Below are 22722 nucleotides of genomic sequence, written 5' to 3'. Positions count from 1 at the left end.
GCTGTTGTGCCAGTGCTCCTTTCATCATCCACATGGCACGTGGCAAGGATGAAAATTCTCTAGAGCCAAATTGGTTCCATTTGCATCACCAACACGGGGCTCCGGTTTCTCACGAGAACGAGAACATGTCGTTTGGTCAATGCACTGGGGTTAGTGAATCAACTTTTCCGCGCGAATTATTACGCTTCTGGACTGTCATTGGAAGAGCACTATCAACACGCTCCATAGCAATACTGTCTCCACTGGAGTGCACCTCGAGCGTCCCCACGGGTCGACAACGGACTTAAAATCCGGCTTCCATTAGTGACCATGATAAAGTGATGTAGTGGGGTCTAATGGCATGAGCGCGCAATGCGCGTTCCATCGTCCGGCGCGGCGATGGCGAAGGTCCAGAGTATATAAACAGTTCCTCCCTGCGCCAACCTTTTTGGCGCACGCCTTGTCGAAGTCTTGCTCATTTCTTGGCTCCTTGTCTTGTCGAGCGAAGTCCGACCGACACCCGCCAAGATGACTCTCAGCGGCAAGCAGCTCGAGCTGATCCAGACGCTGTTCATTGCGTTACCATCCTTCATCTTGTTCGGATACAATCAGGCGGGAGTCGGAGGGCTGCTGTCGATCGAAAGCTGGGTGCAGACATTTCCGGAAATCGACACCAAGCACACAACTGGAAGTGTGAAGTCCGAGCACAGTACCGTTCAGGTCAGCAGAGCATGCTACTTGCACTATAGGGCAATTTGCTGATGCGTTCCACAGGGCACCATAGTAGCAGTCCTCACTCTTGGCGCACTGGTCGGCTCTCTTGCTTGTGCATCTATCGGCGACACCCTCGGACGACGCAAGACCGTCCTGATCGCAGCGACTTTGACCTTGATCGGCGAAATCCTCGAGTGCAGCAGCTTCGGCCTTGCGCAATTCACGATCGGACGTTTCGTCCTTGGCATTGGTGTTGGTGCTCTTAGCACCACAGTCCCCGTCTGGCAGTCAGAATGTTCGCAGGCGAAGAACCGCGGACGGCATGTGGTTATTGATGGCCTGTTCATCGCCGTGGGTTTCGTGCTTCAGGCTTGGATCAATCTCGGGTTCTACCAGTAAGTCGGCTTCCTCTCATCTACAATATATCCCTGACATCGGCTTCAGAATCAAAAGTGGTACTTTGTCATGGCGCCTGCCGCTTATGATCCCATGCATCGTTTCCCTGATCCTCATGGCATTCACCTACGTTGTTCCCGAATCTCCTCGTTGGCTCGCGAGTAAGGGCCGCCTGGAACAGGCTCGTAGCAATCTTGCCAAACTGCGAGATGTGCCAATCGACAGCTTTGAGGTTGCAAACGAGATGGGAGCGATCGAACACACACTCGAAGCGACGAAGGACTCTGCCAGGAAACGAGATCTGTTCAAAATGGGCGAAGACAAGGTGCTCTATCGCTTCATGCTCTGCCTCGCAATTCAATTCTTCCAGCAATGGTGCGGATCGAACCTCATCAGCTCATACAGCACGACTATCTTCGAGCAAGGCCTCGGTCTCGACAGCCAGACAGCGCGAATCCTATCTGGTGGATGTCTCACTTGGAAATTCCTCAGTTCATTCGTGGCCTTCTTCACAATCGATCGATTCGGACGCCGCAAGCTCTTCATGGTCAGTGGCGTGGGCATGTCACTCTGCATGACTGCGCTGGCAATTACGAACAGCTTCCCAACGAGCAACAAGTCGGCACAGATCGCTTCTGTGTTCTTCGTCTTCTTCTTCAACTTCTTCGTACCTATTGGTTTCCTCGGATGCAACTACCTCTACGTCACAGAAGTGGCTCCTACACGGCTGCGCATGCCCATGACCTCTTTCTCAACGGCAAATCACTGGCTCATGAACTTTGCGGTACTCATGATCACCCCGGTTGCCATCGAGTCAATTGGCTACAAGTACTATATCGTATACGCTGTGCTTGGAGCTTGCATTCCGCTCATGGTCTTCTTCTTCTATCCTGAGACAATGGGACGAAGTCTCGAACAGATGAACACGCTGTTCCAAGAACACAGCTCGATTACTGCCATTGTTAAGGCCTCGTTGAAGAAGCCTGACCCGGAAATCGAGCGTTTGGCAGAGGCTGCTGCCCGCAAGGAATATAACAACAAAGAGTTCGAAAAGTCTTCGCAGATTGAAGACCGAGTCTGAGAATAATGACATAGATCAGCAAGGGAAAAGAACATAGACGACCAATGATACGAATTACGCTTCAATCAAGTTTAATTTGCAACTTCCAGATTGGACTATCAACAAAAGGCATTCACGCTGAAAAACTGTCAGAAGTGTTTGACTACAATCCATCTGCGATCACAAGGATATGTTGCGCTCGCTGAGGTCCTTTCTTCAAGCCGGTCTCTGTTGGTTGCACCTTTCTATTACAAAGTCAAGCTAATGAGCAGAGCTCCTCCGTCGATATGCCAGTGGTTCTCCCCTCGGACACGCCTCTCGAATACGAAGTCGTGCCTGAGCATGATTTTTGGCTGAGCACTCCTGAGGTCTGCTCAGAGCAATAGCTGCGTAACGGCAGCCATTTCTGGTCTCCCCATCCCTGCTACCTGGCGATACTCCACAGCAACGATCGCAGGAAACTGCAATCCGCCATATGCTGCCGTAATCTACACCTTGGTCTTGAACGCCACATCGACTTTGAGCTCAGCGTATGTAGTTCTGGTCACACAAATACGTACGGCGCGACTTGCTACATCAGCTTTTCGCGGACAGCAACTCACTGCCGCACTGGACGATCGAATTGCGGTGGATGTCCAGCACAGACGGTGTTGTATCTTCGCTTAGAATCCGACTTGGCGATTCTTGTCGCGCCACAGAATGCAGTCACTGTCAGCTCAGCCGCTACACCCATCACAGTCTCGGCTCCAGGGGGCACGATCTTTGTCGCATCCTACGTTGACGTGACTTCGAGTCTGATCCGAGAACTGTACCTGGCGCATCATGCAGACTGTGAGTAGTCCAGTTCTGGCATGACAAACGACTATAAAGGCAAGTGCAAGGTCGGTGTTGCACAAATGCAGTCATTGCATGGCATAACCAGATTCTCGACTGCCGAAAGCCGCTAAAGTAATCGACGAGAAACCTCCCTGTCTTCACGGCTCTTTCAGACATAGAACCCTGATTGTTCGACCGGACATCCAGGGAATCGTCTTCCGGTAGTCGTGCGCTTGGCTCGCGACAATAACTTCATGTACAGCAAATCATGCTGATCCTCGCTGCCGGTTCTCCCCAGGTGGGCAGCTGAACACTGGAGAAAGTCAAAGCTACGAAGACAGGCTCATTGGTGTCAAGAAGCCCGCGCACGTGTTCTCACGCTAGGTGTTCCATGCTTACATGAACAGGGCTTCCATGTCTTCCGGAAACGATCTCGACCCCTGATAACTTTCGGCATCGTCACTGATAGACATTCGGTGCTGCATGCAACAACAGTGATACTACTGCTTACCCGTGGCACCATATGGTCAAGTTCTGCTGTTTCTAATATATGGCACGTCGATCTTCCGCTGCGATTTACCCAGTTCTGCCACGAGTTATAAAATCTGTCGAAGCCGAATCCACCGACCCAGTGGAATACACAAGCAACACAAGTCTCTTTCTGCCACAAGAACAACCCGACTCCATCAGCCAACATGCGCAACATCTTCTCCGCTCTCGGCGCAATCGCCCTCGCAGCCACAAGCGCCTCTGCACTCCAACTAGCCAGTGCCCCTGGATACAACGACGCCCCTCTCCCCGCGGCGCCATACTGTCCACCTCAAGACGTCTCTCCAGCAACTCAAAAAGCCATCCTCCAACGCTTCCTCAACAAATTCTTCTTCGAAGGCAACGCCACCGGCGCACTTCTCGACCACGTCTCAGAAGGCTACATTCAACACAATCCATTCATCAACTCCACTCGCCAGGTCGCCATCGATTTCTTCACGGCAATTGGAGATGTTACTGCCGGCTCGAATGTCACTATCCTTAATATGGGTTTGGACAACAATACTGGTTTCGCGCATACGAAATGGGATACACCGGGGCAGGAGCCGAACATCATTGTGGATATTTGGAGATTTAATGGGAGTTGTATCGAGGAGCATTGGGACGTGATGCAAAGGAGACCGGAGAATGCTACGAATCCGTTGGCGATGTTTTAGGCATGTGGATCGGTGGCTGTTTATGGGCCGAGATCACACGCTAAGAGATGCGCCTACCTGTGTACATAACTGGACATTGTCGCGAGTGGTATACCCCGCGAAAAATTGAGCAAGGCAACCTTCATTATACAATTAGTATGACATATTGCGCGTACTCGAGTGCATCCAAAATCATCCTCCTGTGCTATACCCAGATACCTCACAACAGGTCAGGAAGGCAAGGCGAGGGTGCAGGATGGAATGAAGAATGTTGTGAAGTCATTGCGAGCGATGTATCTTATGGACGATGTTTATCCCTCTGAAAGAATGCTGACTCGAAAATTCCGCAGTAAGCTCCATTTCGCAGCACAGCGTTTCTGGCATTTATCGAGAGTAGGAAGTACCATTCTTCATCAAAGCAGATATGTCGAGTGACCCAATCAGTGGCAGCTTTCGCGATGATGAGCCAACGTATACCTTCTTCGCGTAGGATGAGATGTACCTAGTACTGTCAGCTACAATCACTTCATCGTACAAGAGGAGACAACATACCAATTCTGTGTGCTAGGATCCCAATTGCTGATATCCCTTCTCGTCAGCCCAACAGTGAACGTCGCACTTGCGCCTGGTGCAATCGTAATTCTGTCAAAGCCTCGAAGAACCTTGGGTGCATCGTTCGGCCCACCAAGGCTGACATAGAGCTGAGGCACTTCGTCGCTAGTACGGTTGCCGGTGTTCGTGATGGTCGCAGTGACTGTGAACAACACATTCCAGAGAGCTGGATTGCCACCTGGTGCGCCTCCGGCAGGCAGACGAAGTTGTGCGGTCCCGTCGTACGCTCCATCTGGATAAGAGACTGGGCTGCCATATTCAGGATCGTTGCTTGCAGTGGTGAAGTTCGTTGTGTTCAGGCAAGGATATACATAGCCTTGAACAAAGTGCATGTCTCCACACAGATATTGCGTGGTGTCATTTGAAGTCGATCCGTAGGTAGGCGCCGCAGATGTCTTTCCAGAGGCAGGTGTATAGCTGAAGTTCGATGGAACTGGCGTGATCTGCAGATCAGAATAGTTGAAAGTCGACCATGACAGGCCATACCCAAATTCGTAGATTGGTGTCTCGTTGCGTGCATCAAAGCCTCGGTAGTCGGTGAAGATGCCTGCAGTGAAGTCGATCTGAGGCGCGTCTACGCCATTGTTGAGCCTATACAGCAGATCCGTTCCATATGAGCTCCGCGATGTTCCCCAGGTAAATGGTGTGCGGCCAGGCGATGTCTTTCCGTACAGGATGTCAACAATTGAGTTGCCTGATTCTTGGCCAGGAAGACCTGCCCACACAATTGCAGTGACATTTGGATGATCATAGAATGATTCGACGTCAACTGCGCCCACAGAGTGGATGACAACAACAGTGTTGCTGCACTCGGACGTAACGTTGGCGATGAGCGCATCGCCTGCATGCCACAGCGTAAGATTGTTTCTGTCACCTTCGTTGCCGTCGACAATGATGTAACCTTCGCCGGCATCAGAATTGACAAAGGCGAGGCACACTCCGTTGACTTGCTCGGCGCGACGTGCGAGTGCAGAAATTTGGGGATACACGTAATCATCCAGTATGGACTCGTAGAAGCCTTTGCCGTTCTGAACGACCTCAGCCTGAATCGCTGAGTCCGGTGTGATCAGATACGGGAAGTTCGCGGAGCCGCTACCCCATCCCAGCGCCAGAGTGCCATTGTCACAGCCCCTGTCGCTACACCCGTTAGGCCCCCACGTGTTTGGGCCTGCGTCCGACCCGTAGACAGTTACCAGCTTCTCCTTACCCGTTAGAGGTAGGACTCCGTTGTTCTTGAGAATAACCGTGCCTTGGGCAGCACTGTCGCGGATGTTGGCACCATGATCCTCGGTGACATCTACGTGTTAGTTGACCTGACCGTAGCCTTCTTGTGCATATTCATGTTCGAAGCCGTAGGTGTCAGTCGTCCAGGAAGAGAAGTTTGGTGCATTTTCGACTTGATTTTGGTCACGACCGACATAGTACCAACCTGCAACAATGCGAGTGGCCATGTCGTCAAGACGCCATGTAGGGACTGAGCCGTTCAAGACAGCGATGGTGAGATTAGTGCCTGCGTTCAAGTCAGAATCAGCTCCGAAAGACTATGTTGAGTGTTTGATGGAGGACTGACCCCAGTATGAGGTTCCAGAATCGAAGTCAACGTCACCTGGCATGCTCATGTCCATGCCTGCAAGCGTAGAAGCGACGCCAGAATGATGAGCACCCCAATCGCTCATAACGAAACCCTGGAACCCGAGCTCGTTTTTTAGCAGATAATTTAGAGTATAGCTGTTCTGGCAGCCATAACTGTTATTGATTCTATTCAATGAGTCAGATATGGCCTCGAATGCGCTCAAGGTATCAGCCAATCGACTTACTGGTTGTAGCTGCACATGATCGAAGCTGTTCCAGCCTTCACGGCATCAGCGAAGGGCCAGAGGTACAACTCGTGCATCGTGACATCGTCCAGGTTCGATGAGTATGATGCTGTCAGATTCTGTGGTGGTGGCGGTTGTCGGAAATGCTCCTGTTCGTTCATAATGTAATGCTTTGTGCAAGCCATAATACCTGCATCTTGAATACCCTTGATTGTCTCCGCAACAGCTATTCCAGACAGCACAGGGTCAGGAGAAAAGCCTTCCCAATTGCGGCCGCCCTCCGGTGCAGTACCAAGAGGACCGACAACCGGACCAAGCTGAACATCAACGCCCTTGAGCTTATGTTCCGTTCCCATGTCGTATCCCCTCTGGTACAAGAGAGCACGATCCCAGGTCGCCGCTATGGAGACACCGGCCCTGCAAAAATTAGTGGCTGTATTCCCGTTCTGACTTTGGACACTCACTGGAAGGCTGAATTAAAATCAGCATCACGCACTCCAAGAGGGGAGTCTTGCATGCAAAGTGCTTTGAAGCCAAGTCTTGGGATAGATCCGACATTTCCAACACACTTCTGGCTTTCCCAACCGGTTCCGGTGGTGAGATTGACTTTCTCCATCAACGTAAGGCCCGACACGAAGGCTTGGGCTTTCGCGTAGGCATCTGCCCAATCGCCGAGACCTTCTCCCCATGGTGAGGGATACTCTGGAGGCGATGTTTGGTTCGAAGCAGCACCCGTAGCGACTCGAGTCGCATTGGGGTAGACAATGCCTGGATAAGGTGCAGCTGATGGCCCGACGTCACCAGCTTGAGCCGAAACTAAGGGCAGCAACGCCAACAAAAGTTTCGCAGTAGCCATACCGGAGCCTCCCTTTCCAACTCAGAGTAGCAGGTTATCAAGGTTCGCGCACGACGAGGAGGTCGAGATTTTAAGTCAAAGGGCCTTGGATGCCCAACCCGTATTGAAGCGGCGGCAGTGCCAGCCCGCGTTTGCTGGCCGAAATACCGCACACCATTTTCGCTGAGCCCATCGGCACTTGGACATGCACGCTTTGCATGCGCTAGCTAGCACTCTCGTGCCGTTCTTCCTTCGAGTTGACACGATGTGACGATGATGGCTACTACCTGGGAGGTACCCTGCAAATCGGCAACCATTGTGAGCATCCGGCGCAGGCAGGCGAATCATCGTAAATGAGTTATCCAGCGCGAGTACTTTGGGAAGTTCTCCGGAGTCCTCAAGCTTCACTAAGCCTTTCAAGAAAGACTTAGCTTCCTAAGCCCCACGGGGCGGCTCGGTTACCCCATTGATCTAGAGCGCGGCAGTAGTAGGACTTCACGTGGTGATGACCAGATGCTGACGCGTCAAGGCCTCCCGTCGAGCAGCAACTAGCTGCGGCATTGTGGTCTCGTGCTTGAATGTTTTGCCTGAAGCTCGTGATCGTGGAGCACAGCGAAACAATGTCGAGCCCATTGCTACCGGCTATTTTCAAGCGTCAGCTAATGGAAGCAAAAAGGACGACACTGAGAGCGGCGGGTCTGCGAGTCGGAAAGTCGATCTTGCTCTATCGCTTGTTGCCTGAGCAAATTCAAGCGAGCTGTAAGAATAGGAAGTCCTCTCATGGCCGTCTGTTCGGCCGAGAGTCACGCCTGATGCCGCGGAGCATTTGGCGCTGGCTTCCAAGAGGTGTTAGCCGCCGAAGCGAGATGTTGCTAATGGAAGCGAAGGGCAGACTTGTCTCAAGAGTGCAAAGTGAAGTTGGCAAGGGCCGTCAATTGCCGCGACCGAAGTCGGATCACCACGACTTCTGACAAGTCTGCTTCTGTTGACAATACTTGCACAGGAAGAGGACTTCACAACGCGACAGCATAACAGGCATGGGCCTCAGCTTGTCTACCTTACGAATTCCGGTAACACATCCCCTTAGCTTCAAATTTACCAGCAAACCAGCTCACACCATGTACTGGCACCCTTGGATGAGCGCTATGAAAAGATACCAGGCCACCAACGCGCCTCAGTCTTTCCACTCTTGGAATCGCCTACCTTCGATGTCCGCCTTGATCTGCAAAGCCAGGAATCGGGAGTAGAATCTGCACTGTCCAAATTCTCCTGCCGTGTACCATAGTTTGGGATCTGAAACACCAGTTAGCATTCCTAGCAGCCTCAGCAGGCACAAAGCGTTAGAAACTTACGACCTTGAGGTTTCCATCCACCACGGAGCTCTCCATCGAGGTCAAAACCACCACTGTCCTCCAACAGCTCGCCGATCTCGTTTCCAACAATTGCAGCTACTTGGTTTCGAATGTTGACATTAAACCCTGTAGCAAACACGATCAGATCAGCCTCTATCTCGCTGCCATCTTTGAAGCGCAGCCCGTTCGGCGTGAAACTGGAGATCAAGCCGTTCTTGATATGGATTTTCCCATCGATGATCTTCTGCGCCGCTCCGACATCGATATAATGACCTCCTGAGCGGTTGTGAATCGTGACCAGATTTGGTATTTCCGTTTTGAAACCTTGGCTTTCGAGACCATCGTACAATGCTGGATCTGTCTTTCTCCAATGCCCGAAGAGGGTCTTTGAGACTGCGCCTTGGACTGGGAACGGCAAGCCCCACTCGGCTCTATCAGAGCTGGCAAGGTCGGCATCGGCATGATACAAGCGGCTGTGCAGTGGCTTGAAGACTTGCATCGGGATGACCATGGTGCGAGTCCGCTGCGTCATGGTCACTGAAGTCAGTCCAGAATCCACCATGTCTTCCGCGACGTCGTGGGCTTGGATTTAATGTCAGCTTCTTGAGATTGCATTCTTTCTGCAAGCGCCGGGGACTTACCAGTGTTTCCTGTTCCTACTACAATGCCCTTCTTGCCAGCCCAAGGAATGGCATTCTTGAACGCGGTCGAGTGCACTGCTGTGCCCCGATAAGACTCCTCGTTGGGGATCTCTGGCCGGGCTGGAAAAGCTCCTACTGTGCCGATGGCGAAAACAATGTGTTTCGCTCTCAAGGACCACTCCTTGCCTTCGGTGTTTACAGTCACAGTCCACCTCTGTGTATCCTCGTCCCACTTGGCATATTCGACTCTGGAAGAAAGTCTGACATCAAGACCATAATCGGCAACATATTGCTGGAATCCGCGAGCCAGGTTTTGAGGTCGCAGAAAGTACGGCAACTCCTCGCTATTGAAGTGTTTGCCGAAAGGAAAATTTGAGTAGTATCTGCTAGTGTGTAGCTTGACTCCATCGTAGCGAGACGTCCAGTTGCCGCCGATGGTATCATGGCTTTCCAGTGCGAGGGCTTTTAAGCCGATTGCTTTGAGACGCCCGAGTGTCGACAAACCACCCTGACCAGCTCCGACGATGGCCACATCGAATTCCTCAGGATGACGGTGCCCGTTGATGCCATTGCTAGGGGAGGCTTCTCCCCGGACACCGTTCGCGTGATGGCCGTTTGTAATCGAGCCATTTGTCTGCACGACCGGTTCCAAGACATCTGGACTACCAAGTCCGTCTACTGACTCGAGGAATGTGGACAGGAACCAGATTTTCCAATCTCCATTACTGTGAGGATAAAGTGCCACGATCGCAGATCCAGTTCCAACCCAGTCTCCTCCGATGTCAAATGTGAAGCGTCCAGGAACAAATCCTCCGCTACCAATCCTGGCCGCATGTGCGCTCCCGCGAACATAGGTGAAGTTAGACAGCTGGCGAAGGGCTACCAATTCATTCCATTCCGAGGCGACTCGCACTGAGCCATGCAGGTGACGCCATGTGCCAGTCAATGCAAGAATGTCTCGCCAGAAAGCTTGGTCGTCGAGTTGCTCGGCTCTCAATTGTGAAAGGCTTGCGGCGATGGACTCAAAGATCTTGTCGGCATCGAAGTCTTCCGGTATTGGGTTTGTCGGTATGTTTGCAGTCGGAACCTCATCGAGCTCTGCTCTTGGAGCACGTTTCCAAGACGAAAGGACTTTAGATGGCATTCTTTTGGTATTGTGGTGAAGTAGATGCGTCGACGAGAGATATGCATCAAACATCCGTCTCACACCAGTGTATATCTATCTGGTGAATACTAAAGTTTAGAGACCCGACACTTGTGCCGAGCTCACTCTGCTTACATCGTCCGAAAGGAAAGACTTTCTCCGGACATACCGTAGTGTTTGTCAGAATGCTGAGTCGACCGCAGGTGTGTTGTTTTGGTCCTGTGCTGTTCCGCGGAATTCGGAACTGGATTGAGGAGGAGTCATTAAGCGCCTCCATGACTCCACAACAGCAGGGATACCTGTGTTGATAGCAGAAGTATTGGATTCAATGTTTCATGATTCCTCATCGATGCTGTAGACGACTAACTCGTAAGCCACCAACTTATAGGCGACTGATTTCAAACGCTGAGTGAGCCCAGCTCGTTTGCGCGAAAAGCTTCAACCCTTCGGGTGTTCACATTCGTTGGCATTGTAACCAATCAAATTTTTGGAAGACGAACAAGATCAATTGTAAACGATGGCAAGCACTGAAATGTTTTGGTTGCCAAAAAAAATTCGTATATTTCGATTTCCACACCAAGTCTTGCGACTAGAACTATCAAAGCAAAACTACTGTAGACTCTGACTCCTCTCACCGGGCTCCTATGATACCATATGAAGTTGAGACTGCCAGGGCGTTGGCCTGACATCTTGCTTGACGGGAGCCGTCAATGATGGCAACTTCTTCCCCGGATGCGGATTGTCAACCCAATTACCATGAACCTGCTTCCTCATCGCGAAAGGCAGAACCGCGATTGCCAAAGGCTTTGACATGTCTTCGGTATCCAAAATGACCAGCTCGCCTTTGTTCGTACTTGCCCTCGTTGTGTAGAAGATAATGTAACCATCGCCCTCGGGCGCGTCCGCAGAGCGCGGAATAAATGCTGGTTCCAACACATAGCTTTCGTCTCCAGCATGAAAAACTTGCTTCTCCCCAGTCTCTGTGTTAAGTCTGACAATGCGGTCAAAATCTGGTCTTCGGTTCTCGAATTTGTTGGCGAACTCGGCCATGATGATGTATTTTGTTGGCTTTGTGGTGAAACGCTCGTCCCACACTGGAAAGTCATAAATGCCTTCCTGAAGAACAACAGGAGATGCCACCTTCGTTCCATCTGGCTGGCCGAGGTCAATAGTGTAACGGACCCAGTTCGCTTTTGGAAGAGGAGGTTTGTAGCCTGGTGGATTCCAAAATGGGAAAACGTTGAAGCTTAGGAAGTGGCTTTCGAGCTGCAGCGTACCATCTTCAGCTTCCCAGGCGTTTCCAGCATGGACTATTAAACCATGGTCAGTGACGTATTTGCGGAATTCGCCGACTTTCCAGGAAGGATGTCGAGGTGCGTCAGACGTTCGTGGTGCAACCAGGAATTCTTGTGGCTGGCCATCCACAAATGTCCAATAGTGACCGCCCTGCTTCAAGACTTCTTCTGAGTTCGTGGTAAAGGGCATGTTGGCCAAGATAATCCAGTTCTCTGTGATCCATCCATCGTGCGGCCAGCCAGTCTTGTCTTGTTGATACCAAATCTCGTTTGATATGACTCCGTCTTCGCTGATTGAGTACGTGGCAAAGTCACGAGTAGCCAGTCCTTTAGCATTATAGCTCCAGGTTACCAGCTCATTCTTGAAGGGATCCACTTTGGGATGTGCTGCAAATGTTTTGGCGCGAGTTTGTCCAGCGAACGGATCCGCTCCTCTTGTTTCTAGGGTGTCAGGATCCATTGCATAAGGAAGTCCGCGCTCAGCTAATGCAAGCAAATTGCCTCCCCAATAAATGATGTTCGTGTTGCCTGTTGCATCGTTCGCGAGTCGAATACACGGATGTGCGTCGTATGGGTTTCTGTACATCCCAAAGAGGCGGCGACCAGCCTTGCGTTCCAAGAGCCATCTTTCAGTTTGGACATATTTGGTTTTCATCGAAATTTTGCCATCCTGAATGCGAAACGCGCATAAATGTCCATCACCCTCGACGAAGGGAGTACCCTTGGCCGGAGGAAAGTGTGGATCATTGAGCATTCGGTACCAGGTGCCATCGATTGTCTTTGGTATTTCGCCATACACGATCACTTCATCCAGCTCGACCTCGAAACGTCCTTGCGGCATGTCCGCTGGCGAAGGCAGGAAATGGTCCCACGATGATTTCAATCCAAAGCGGTTTTCCATCGACGGTTTGACGCCATCATCATACTTGGCATCGAAATCACCTCCATGGGCAACACTCTCGACCTAGAAGCAATGAGCGTCTGCACAAAGGCTCGAATGACGTGACTTGAACGGAGACATACCGCAGCGACAGCAGACTTGATCAAGTCTTCAGCCCTGTTGGAGCCTGTCTCGATAGTGGTGACAGTTGTAGTGGACATCTTGCGTGATAGATCTGGCGGATCAGTACAACGGCAGATAGTGAGTTGCTGGTAGTACTTGAACAGGACGAGGGCATCATGCCCCACTCCGGCTCAGCATCGAACAGCGCAGCTCGCAAGCTCCGAGGACGTATGTCGCAAGCTGCTGAGGCCTCGGAAGGGAAGCTCTCGTGACTCTTCATACTAGATCAGCGGATGTACAGAATACTCTTGGCCTTCTACCTGTTGCTGGAGCCGTGCCGACTCTTGTCCGCGGTCACTCAGATGCGAACTCCCGACGCTCACGAGGAAACCCTGCCGCTCATTCACGATTCCGCGGTAGGACCAGTGATACAGTGTTCAAGTAGATTGTCGACAACCAGAAATGGTCGTGCCCACCGGCTGCTCATTCTTTCCGCGGAATTGTCAAGCATTTCCGGTGCTTGGCTCGCGGTCAGGAAGAGGAAGCAAGCTTCGTTGGGAGAAGTTGAATTCTTATTCGGCACTAGAGTAGCGAGAGAAGAGTGCTTGACATATCATTCTATCGTGTGATATGTTCATTCAGATCAGGTGACTTTTCAAAAAGGCGAATGCCTCCACGATCAGTTCGTACACCGCATCCCCTTCCTTGGCCTTCATATCGAACGCATGAGGCGCGTCTTCTATCAATCGCAGCTGTACCTCATTGCCTGCTTTCTTGAGATCAGCCTCGGCTTGCAAGCTATGTTGATGAGGCGCCACTGTGTCCGCAGTTCCTTGCAAGATGAACGTTGGTGGGAAATTAGGCTTCGACAGCAACGGCGCTGGGTCGATAGCAGCGTAGTCGTCACCCTGCACGATAGACGAGATGTAATCGCCCTTCTTATTGTGAGCAAACATAAACGCATTTCTCGGTTTGCTCAAATCTGGTCCATTTGGTCCGAATGGCGGCGGTGTTGCAGTTGGAGGGGGGACTTCTTCGAAAACTTTGTCAATGAATGACTGGTCGAATTCCGGAAGCTTTGCCATTGCAGCTGATGGCTGAGTCCAGAATGGATCTCGGAAGTATTTCATGCCGAAAAAGTCGACGATTGCACGAGGAGGATTGGATTGACCACCCTGAGATACTCATTAGTTCGCCGCCGCAGCTGAAGCCTTCACCCATTAAAAATCAACTAACCGTCAGCAATGCCAGACCGCCGCCACAAGAGTGACCCAGTGTGACTGTATTGTTCGGGTCGATAAAGATGCCAGTATCGGCTTTGAAAAGCTCAGGAAGTGTGTTCCGAGCCCACTGAAAAGCATCGATTGCATCCGCGACAGGCCCGTCTTTGAGCGAGATTGTTGGCACCAATCGGTAATTTGGGCACACAATAACGAACCCATTTCGATGCAGCAACTCCAGCTCAAAAGCAGGAATCATATTGTAGTTCCCTGTAATGAATCCACCGCCATGGTACCAAACAGCTATGTGATCATCGCTTCAGTATTGTATACGGAGTGGAGCCCTACCAGCAACTCACCAATAGCTCTCTTTGGAGGACCACTGAGGCCGTAAACCACCTTGGCATCGATCGGTCGGCTTTCGCCTTCTGGAGACTTGAACGTCTTGAATGTGTAAATCTTGTGCTCGAGGGAAGACATGATGGAAGGACTGTCGACAGTTGCTGTTACCGGATTGTCCAGATTGTGATGTGTATCGTCTCAATCCACGAAGTCACGTTCACGAACGCCACCTTTGAGGTTGGGCGTTGTCTTGCTGGAATGTCTTATCACCTCGGAATTGACTGTCCTTCCGAGGTGGCACTGTCAGCCGAGCGGTTCGCCCGGCAAAAGTTCATAAAGATCGCCAAAGTTACCAATGGCCACGTGGGAACACATTCGGAGTTGTCTATGTCTCAGTGGAGCTGTTACCTTGCTACACACTCGGTCATAACCTTATCCTGCACCGTTGATCAGCATGGCGGAGAAGATCACTGAGAGCGACCATGTCGAGCGGGCGGTGTCGCGCAGTCCAAGTACTTCTGGGAAAGAAAAGAATGCCAAGTTCAACAAGCAGGGCATTGCCCTGATTCCGCAGCCGAGCGACGATCCACGGGATCCTCTTGTACGTTGTAGCCGTGTGAGGACTGGGTCGCTCTTGGCTAATGCTGGAATTCGTCTTTACAGAACTGGAGCTCAGGGAGGAAGACCGCGCTGACCATTACGATCATGATGTCCGGATTCGCCACAGCGATGCAATCGGTCACAAACATCTCAGGTTACGCGCCACAAGCAACGCTCTATCGCCAGTCGGTAGTAAAATTGACTTATAGTGTGGGTCTTCTGTTGTCGCACAAGCGACATCGTGCTGATCTGAGCCCATAGATCGCCGTCTGTATGATAGGCCTAGCATTCGGGGCGTACTTCTTGTTCCCACTATCCACTCGATTCGGTAAATGCTGGCTGCTGTTCTGGGGAGTTATCGGGACGATGGCGATGAACATCTGGTCGGCAGCGATGACAGATAGCGGCGACTATGGAGCCTTCATGGCTTCTAGGCTGTTCGCAGGGATAACTGGGGCATCCGTCAGTATTCGTGAGTACTACACCCGCATGTTGCTGGACCAGACTCGACGAGCTGACAAGCTCTTTTGTCATAGTGGGACCACAATTTCTCTGCGAGATATTCTTCCTTCATGATCGTGGCAAAGTCATCGGCGTGTACTATGGCACGATTATGTTCGGTATTGCAGCCGCGCCATCCTTCTCAGGGTATATTGTGTACTTCGCCAGCTGGACAATTCAGTTCTGGTATCAAGTTGGTCTCCATGGGGTCTGTGCCATTCTGGTGTTTCTGTTCGTCGAGGAGACTGGCTGGCATCGTGAAGGAGGACCTCAATGGCCAGATCAGCCCCGAGGATGGTGGGCGAAACGCCGAAGGCTATATTTCAATATTAGAGGATTCCAGGTTGCGCCATATCTGACGCCAGCCGAGGAGAAGAAAGCGGGCTTGCGACCTCTGCTTGCGACCTTCAGCCCAATCATGGTCCTAGGAGGCTTCGTCGTTGCTGTCACGATGGGCTGGGTCCTGGCAATCCAAACGTTCATCGCGATTTACCTGATGACGCCAGAATTTGCTGGCGGATACAGCTTCTCAGCCAAGGGTGTCGCAACATTCATGTTCTGCAATTGGATTGGCGTAATTGCTTCGCAGCTCTACGCTGCCGCAGTGTACGATCGCTTGCCGCTGATCATCTGCAAGCGCTTCTACAATGGTGTATGGCACCCGGAGTTACGTCTACACGCAATTTGGCCCATCATGGTCATCTATCCCATCGGCCTCGGCTTGTTCGGCGCAGGTCTGCAAGAGCAGTGGCATTACATGTCGTTGGCTGTGTGTGTCGCAATAAGCCAGTTCAGCGGCGCCGCAGGACTCGGAATCGTCAGCAACTATCTGGTCGAGGCCCTTGGCTCGCACGTGGCCAACGAGGTGGCTATTGCAGTCTCTTGCTATCGTCTGGTGCTCGGCTTCTCTTCCATCTTCTTCCTCACCCCATGGGGCGACGCGGTGGGTCCCAGATGGGTGTTTGGCACGCAAGCCTTCCTTCAGGTGGCTGCTGGTGGAGTCGTTTTGTTCATTGTGAATTTTGGGCCGTGGATACGATCGTTCAACTTGGTTGACACTATGTACAAGGAGGAGGTTCAAGTGTTCGGTCGTGATGAGTGAGAAGGGGTCGGGCAATTGGAAGCTCCGGTCGCCGAGAACCGGCAGTTCGGGTGCTCTTCTTTTCGAACAGTATATACCGCATAATGTTCCCGTACTCTTCTTGCCATTGAACAGATATTTCTCTCGCGCAATACACCCAGCAACTCTCTTTCTAGGATGGCCTGTCACTCGTTTAGGCAAGCTGCGATTATCTGCATAGCAACACCCAGAACATGATGGACTACTTCCGATGCTTCCGAGCAGATTTAGAAGCATTCGACAACCACTCATATAAACTGTCCAATTGTTGTACTTTTGAACAAACACTCTCATCTGTTTGATCTGTGACGCTATCATGGAGCAAATCAAGAATCTCGCCACTCAAGATCTTCCAGGCGTCGTACTGCCAACCTGGAACATCTACGCACCCCTTCTCAATGCCAACGCCGCAGCCATTACGTCAACTCCCGCGCAAACGTACTCATATGGCAGCCATGAGCGACAGAAACTCGATCTCTACACGTCGCCGAATCCATCTCCTGAGAGATCCAAACACAAAGTGCTGGTCTTCGTCTATGGTGGAGGTTTCATCCAAGGGGATCGCATTTTACCTCTCCCAGCCTTCAACAAATTAGCTTATGCCAATATTGGAGCTTTCTTTGCCAACAATTACGGATTCAGCGTCGTCGTACCAGATTACCGTCGGATCAATGACGCTGGCGCACCCAAGTTCCCAAGCGGAGGCGAAGACCTTGAGAAGACTCTGGACTGGATTGCCCAGAATGAGGACAAACTTGGTGCTCCAGTAGGCTCTGAGGTCGAGATTTACATCATCGGCAATTCAGCAGGTGGTGCACACACTGCCACCTTCCTCCTGCATCCTGACTTCAAAGCCACTCGTCAGAAGCTCACAGCAGGTGGTGCTGGTCAACCAAATCTGAGAGGCATCATTTTTCTGAGTGTTCCCTTCCAGTTTCCACCGCATTTGGCCAGTATCATAGGTTCCTACTTTGGACCCGAGCCCGATGCTCTGGCGAAGAAAAGCCCAGTGGGTTTACTTCGCTCACTCGATGTATCAGACCAGACGCCCGAATTCATTGAAGCTGGTGTACCTACTCTACTGCTTACAGCAGAACTCGATTCGCAAGAGTTCCACACTTCTAGGGACAATTTTGTCACGGAATGGAAGGAGAAATTACAAGCAAAATCTGGGAACAAGGCACGCTTGGACGTCGCCAGTATCAAAGGACATAATCACATTTCTCCTCCTCTAGCTCTGGCGACCGAAATTCCAGAAGAAGAGGAATGGGGACGTAAGGTGGCAGAGTGGATCGTGGAGAATTGAGAACTTCCTTGGAACATCTCGTGTCTAATAGAGCTGTAAACAGCTAACCTCACAACTTCTGAGAAACTATTCGAGCATCCAGCAACGCAGAAACGCCTCCTTGCACTGCGGCAATAGCTTCTGGCAGTTTGACGCCCAACTTTTCGACAGTACTAACTTGCTCTGCCCAGCATGTGCCTCTTGATGCTCCTTTGGCGATTGTGCAATAGTCCGGGTTGGGCGAGAATGATATGTTCAGCTCTTGATTATCCACCTTCGACCCCAGGCCATCCGGATGCACCAATAGCATTGACTGCCTCGGAGCATTCCAGCCGTCATTATTCAATAAAATGGTCAGCACCGGTATCCCATATCTCTGCGCGATCCAATAAACGCTCGATGGCATAGAGAACATGAAACAGCCATCTCCCACGATTTGGCACACAAAGCTACCTTTTCCTGGGCCACCCTGCAACGCGTCTGAGGCCAATTTGATTCCAAGTGCTGCACCTCCGGACCACCCTAGTCCTCCTGAGCCACAGTTGAACCAGCTTCCAGGTCGGGTAGGTTGTATCTGGTCTGCGACGTGGAAAGTGTTGGTGACAGCCTCAACTGCCCAGATCGTCTCAGGTGGACAGTGCTTGCGGACCTCAGCGAGGAGATAAGGAGCACCAAAAGTCCCATCTGCGTTTGGCACAGCAACTGAGGCAATGCTTTGTAAAAGAGCTGCATGAGACTTCCCCAGATCTGTCCTTCGCTGCTGATATTGGTCCTGCTTGCCTGAGATTCGCTGGGCGACATTGTTGTCCGTTTCCACCGCTTGAACAATTTGTCTCAAAGCAGCTGCAACACTGACACGGCAACGCAAGACAGCATCGATATAGAACAGTGGCATTTGCTGTTTGAGCGGATCGAGATCCAAATGTATGATAGTGGCAGTCTCTGATGGCTTGCATCGCGTATTGATCCACGGCACATCGCAGTCGAGGACCAGAATCACATCCGCAGTGCCGATTGCTTCGTGGGATCCATAACGTACACTGAGCCAACCTGGGTGATCAGATGGAAAGCACATGCTCGAACCTCCTGTATCGAGAACTCGCAATCCTGGAGAGATTAGCGTTTTGCTGTGGTTGTAGCAATACTTTCACGTTTCACAAACCTGGGAAGATATCGGCAAGCTTAACGAGCAAGGGAACCGTTTTGGCATCTCTCCCGCTGTAGCCGGTAACGATCAAAGGTTGCTCAGCGTCGATCAGAGTCGCTACAATGAACTCAAGCTGCTCAGAGGTAAGGCCGCCGAGCTCGGCAGGTTTCCAGAACTTTTGCTTGATCTCGTATGGCTCGATCACTTCTTCCATGACCTCTCGAGTGCCTTGCAGGTAGACCGGGCCTTGAGGCTCACTGTCGAAGATCAGCATCAACTTCGCCAAAGGGATAAGGAAACACGTACCTTGTGGCAAAACTCAAAGCTCGATTCACCATCTGCTTGACGTTTTTGCCTTTCTTGAGCTCAGCTGAATACCGACAGTACTGCCCAACAATAGCCTTCTGGTCTGGAACATCCTGCAGCCAATGGATAAACTCAGTCCGGCTTCCACGATACTCTCCTTCCTGAGTGCAAGGCGAGAGGCCAGCAAATATAAGTACTGGAGTCCGCCCAACGCTGGCATTGTGGACAGCGCATCCTAGCGCTTGAGTGCCAACATCAACGTGAACAATGACTGCTTGTGGTACGCCGGTCACTCGAGCGTAGCCATCTGCGATCGAAAGGGCGACCATTTCACTTGGACAGGTAATAAATTTGGGGAATTTGTCCCGTCTTTCTTGCTGCCCTTTTACCATTGCCTCCATCATGGCGGGATGGTCTGAGCCAAGATTGACGAAGCAGTAACGAACGCCGGCCTGGTGGCATTGTCAGTAATGGTGAATGTGATCTGAAAGCTCAAGAAAATGCTTACATCCCATAGTGCTTCGAAGAATGCGAATGAAGCTGAGTATTCTCTGTAACTTCGTTAGCACACGTGACTACAGCATATGATAGGTGACCTCGTACGTAGCCATAGCGCCGGATAATCAAAGACGTTCAGAATTCGAACAGATGTCAATTAGCTATACAGCATATCAGTCTGCGTCGATAGAGTGCTATTTGTGCCGATCCTCGGTCGCATGGTCGAACGAGCAGGGTTCGAGAGCAACGGCACTGAGTGCCGCCCAAACTGCCGGCCTTACTTCCTACATCGGACCCTGTGCATGTTCCGCGGAATCGCCTGATGTAGTCGCCTTTTGCACTGGCAACATCGTTCGGCTTCATGAAGTTGGTATGCAGCAACCAGTGGCCGTGATAGATAGATGAGGGCTGCAAGCCATAACGATTTAGCCAGATCTTCTCGCGAACAACAGATCCAGACATTCGTTTCTGAACCATTTCAATTTATTGTACATCGGCTGTGGTACTATCTGCAAACTGCATCACTCTCGATCAATATCGTTGCACTCTTCTGAACTTCCAAAGGCAAGACAAAGTGTTATGACCAACTCTGCTCGAGACAAGCCCAATTGACATCAGACATGACGGGTCCAAAAAGCTGATTGAAGTCAAGGGCCATCCAATCTGAATCTGAAGCCTTGTCAATCGTAGATGGAGCTTGCAAAGCCGAAACAGGCGATATTGGTGTGGCAAGAACTTCCGCGTTGTTCACTGTCGGCGCTCTGGTTGGTGAACAGAGGTTCGCTTTGGCGGCAAGTCGTCTAAAATTTGCCATACTGTAGCGATGCCGCGCATCTGTACCTCGTAGCTTGTGTGGAAGAGCTTCGAGGATTTCCAAGCCCACATTGAAAGGCCGTTGGCATTGTGGTCGGTAAATTGACGGGTCATAAGTCATAGCCAAGAACATGCTCGAGATCGCTGCCATCAAAAAATGATGGAAAGTGGATTGTAGTAATGTTGGAATCGGCCCATTCTCTTTCGTCTTTTGGCACAACCAAACGTTCTGCTCGTTCGCCGCCATGAGTGCCTCCACAGAGTTGCGCCTGGACGCAGCCACTTGAGCTGAACTCAGGCACCCTCGACGAACCAGGAAGCGCAGGTGATTAGCTCGGAGGTTGACAAAGATTCGACAGCATGATTGCACAGATGTCAGCGGATGAGACTGGCCAGACTCGATGCCGTACAGAGATTCGATGTTCTTGAGGCGGAAATCCAGATAGCTGTATTTGTCTGATGATATCTCTCCGACGACGCGGGCTTCCCTGACTAACACCAGGATCTCGTCGGCAATGCGATCCATTTCGTGCATGGCGCGAAGATGGCAAGTAGGATCCTGTTGATTTGTGCTTAGCGGGAATGAAGCCGGATTGACTTCGCAAACTTACCAACGCATTCAAATGCTGCTGCTTGATTTGATCCTGTAAGATGCGAGGTAACCCAACCATTAGGCTGCTGCGGGAGTCCAGATTCGAAATGCAGCAAAACAGCATTTTGCGTTGTTTGTCAACGTTGCTCTCGTTCCCTGGGTTCGCTGACGATTCCAGATCAATTGATAACTCCAGAGCAGTTCTAGCTCCACACCCTGCCATTCGCCATGCCTTCTGCCTTTGGTCGCGTTGCGTGTAAGATATGCTCTGCTCAAGTCCTCAGCATCCTGCAATTGCGCAAGATACAAGCTCGATCAAGACTTACGAGTAGACATGTCATCACCAGATCCTCAACGCTCACAGCGTCCTGACCGAAGACCGTCTCGACACTCCATTGTATGCTGGACTCCAGCAAAGCTACAAGTCCATCCTCGTCGGATTGTCTAGCACATGCACCCACTAAAAGGCATGCTTTGATAATCTCTACGTCCATGAGGCTCAATGGAGCCTCGTCGTCTTGGCGTGGAGGAGCAGAAGCTGTGTGATACAAAGTCAATAGATTCAGTGAGATCTCGGGAATGCTCACGCAAGGATACATGCATATGACATCCGAAGCAACCAGATCTAGCAGTGCCTGAGTCGTAGTTTGAGGCAAAGAAATGATCGCGCGGACTGCATGCGACCATTCTGGATACGAGCCACCGTCGAGATCTTCCTGCGCAGGTGGTGATACTGATAGTACCTCTTCGTCGCTTTCGGGTGCTATCCCGGCACTGGTCAATGACGATTGCGCCCAGCCGAGAATACTTTCGAAGCTGGAAGGACATGGGCGAGGGCGATTTGAGGAAGTTCGCCTGCCGTTCAGAGCACGAATGGAGGCTGGCAGTGGGCTGGTGGAATTGGCGACTGCTGAACCCAGCTGAGTCAAACCCCCTTCGACCAACTGCACAAACTTTTCCAATTCATCTAGGCGGTTGCGAGAAGGCCTGGAACTCCGGCGCGCTGTCAGTAATGCATTCCATGCATGTTGTTGCCACAGTGGACTGACTTGTTCGCAGGCGTGGAACGCTTCTGTCTCACGGCATAAGTGCAGACCGTGTTCGCATCGACACAGCGACTGCAGGGAGTATTGCCGCTGCATTTGATCTTTCTTGCCTTGCAGCTATCGCTGTCGGGTACAAACTTTTCATCAGTCAGGGCATGGAACCGTTGCTCGAGAAAACATACCATGCTCGTGGAGTGTACACGTCGCGCTTGTATTTGCGGATTCTGCCACTTCCATCATATTCTTGTCTTCGGTCGCTCATGTTTGCTTGAAACGCAGATTGATGGGATAGCGTACACTGGCTACATACAAGAAGAACGCGTTAGGGTTTGCTGTGGAGGAGGCTTTGGTCTAATGCGGGGTGGCCGGCCTTTCCCTGCCTCCACACCCTCTCCTTGTGTGCC

At 51.3% G+C, this 22722-nt stretch overlaps 10 protein-coding genes across 10 annotated transcripts; 4 read left to right on the top strand and 6 right to left on the bottom strand.

Annotated features, from left to right (window-relative positions):
• Positions 1–507: 507 nt before the first annotated feature.
• On the top strand, positions 508–2170 carry CKM354_001066400 (uncharacterized protein; the record flags this gene model as incomplete). Its single annotated transcript, XM_044806128.1, has 3 exons — positions 508–699; positions 754–1088; positions 1138–2170. The coding sequence occupies 3 exons, from the start codon at positions 508–510 to the stop codon at positions 2168–2170; spliced, it is 1560 nt and encodes a 519-aa protein (XP_044662063.1).
• Positions 2171–3660: 1490 nt separating this feature from the next.
• Positions 3661–4170, top strand: CKM354_001066300 (uncharacterized protein; the record flags this gene model as incomplete). The annotated part of the gene is made up of 1 exon (XM_044806127.1): positions 3661–4170. The coding sequence occupies one exon, from the start codon at positions 3661–3663 to the stop codon at positions 4168–4170; it is 510 nt and encodes a 169-aa protein (XP_044662062.1).
• A 363-nt stretch (positions 4171–4533) lies between these two features.
• On the bottom strand, positions 4534–7434 carry CKM354_001066200 (uncharacterized protein; the record flags this gene model as incomplete). The annotated part of the gene is made up of 6 exons (XM_044806126.1): positions 4534–4651; positions 4702–6010; positions 6080–6271; positions 6332–6519; positions 6579–6995; positions 7043–7434. The coding sequence occupies 6 exons, from the start codon at positions 7432–7434 to the stop codon at positions 4534–4536; spliced, it is 2616 nt and encodes an 871-aa protein (XP_044662061.1).
• Positions 7435–8587: 1153 nt separating this feature from the next.
• On the bottom strand, positions 8588–10550 carry CKM354_001066100 (uncharacterized protein; the record flags this gene model as incomplete). Its single annotated transcript, XM_044806125.1, has 3 exons — positions 8588–8706; positions 8766–9347; positions 9407–10550. The coding sequence occupies 3 exons, from the start codon at positions 10548–10550 to the stop codon at positions 8588–8590; spliced, it is 1845 nt and encodes a 614-aa protein (XP_044662060.1).
• A 642-nt stretch (positions 10551–11192) lies between these two features.
• CKM354_001066000 (uncharacterized protein) lies at positions 11193–12946 on the bottom strand (the record flags this gene model as incomplete). The annotated part of the gene is made up of 2 exons (XM_044806124.1): positions 11193–12809; positions 12869–12946. 2 exons carry the CDS (start codon positions 12944–12946, stop codon positions 11193–11195), a joined length of 1695 nt encoding a protein of 564 aa, XP_044662059.1.
• A 540-nt stretch (positions 12947–13486) lies between these two features.
• CKM354_001065900 (uncharacterized protein) lies at positions 13487–14548 on the bottom strand (the record flags this gene model as incomplete). Its single annotated transcript, XM_044806123.1, has 3 exons — positions 13487–14023; positions 14085–14371; positions 14428–14548. 3 exons carry the CDS (start codon positions 14546–14548, stop codon positions 13487–13489), a joined length of 945 nt encoding a protein of 314 aa, XP_044662058.1.
• Positions 14549–14864: 316 nt separating this feature from the next.
• CKM354_001065800 (uncharacterized protein) lies at positions 14865–16613 on the top strand (the record flags this gene model as incomplete). The annotated part of the gene is made up of 4 exons (XM_044806122.1): positions 14865–15011; positions 15074–15220; positions 15272–15482; positions 15547–16613. 4 exons carry the CDS (start codon positions 14865–14867, stop codon positions 16611–16613), a joined length of 1572 nt encoding a protein of 523 aa, XP_044662057.1.
• A 334-nt stretch (positions 16614–16947) lies between these two features.
• CKM354_001065700 (uncharacterized protein) lies at positions 16948–17937 on the top strand (the record flags this gene model as incomplete). The annotated part of the gene is made up of 1 exon (XM_044806121.1): positions 16948–17937. One exon carries the CDS (start codon positions 16948–16950, stop codon positions 17935–17937), a length of 990 nt encoding a protein of 329 aa, XP_044662056.1.
• Positions 17938–17986: 49 nt separating this feature from the next.
• Positions 17987–20344, bottom strand: CKM354_001065600 (uncharacterized protein; the record flags this gene model as incomplete). Its single annotated transcript, XM_044806120.1, has 5 exons — positions 17987–19023; positions 19079–19320; positions 19370–19821; positions 19878–19920; positions 20163–20344. 5 exons carry the CDS (start codon positions 20342–20344, stop codon positions 17987–17989), a joined length of 1956 nt encoding a protein of 651 aa, XP_044662055.1.
• A 100-nt stretch (positions 20345–20444) lies between these two features.
• On the bottom strand, positions 20445–22580 carry CKM354_001065500 (uncharacterized protein; the record flags this gene model as incomplete). Its single annotated transcript, XM_044806119.1, has 5 exons — positions 20445–21239; positions 21292–21540; positions 21599–22259; positions 22322–22441; positions 22501–22580. The coding sequence occupies 5 exons, from the start codon at positions 22578–22580 to the stop codon at positions 20445–20447; spliced, it is 1905 nt and encodes a 634-aa protein (XP_044662054.1).
• Between the last annotated feature and the right edge of the window lie 142 nt (positions 22581–22722).

This window comes from Cercospora kikuchii, assembly GCF_019650295.1.
Source record: "Cercospora kikuchii DNA, contig_00007, whole genome shotgun sequence".
Taxonomy (NCBI): domain Eukaryota; kingdom Fungi; phylum Ascomycota; class Dothideomycetes; order Mycosphaerellales; family Mycosphaerellaceae; genus Cercospora; species Cercospora kikuchii.
This window is presented reverse-complemented; position numbering and strand designations above follow the sequence as displayed.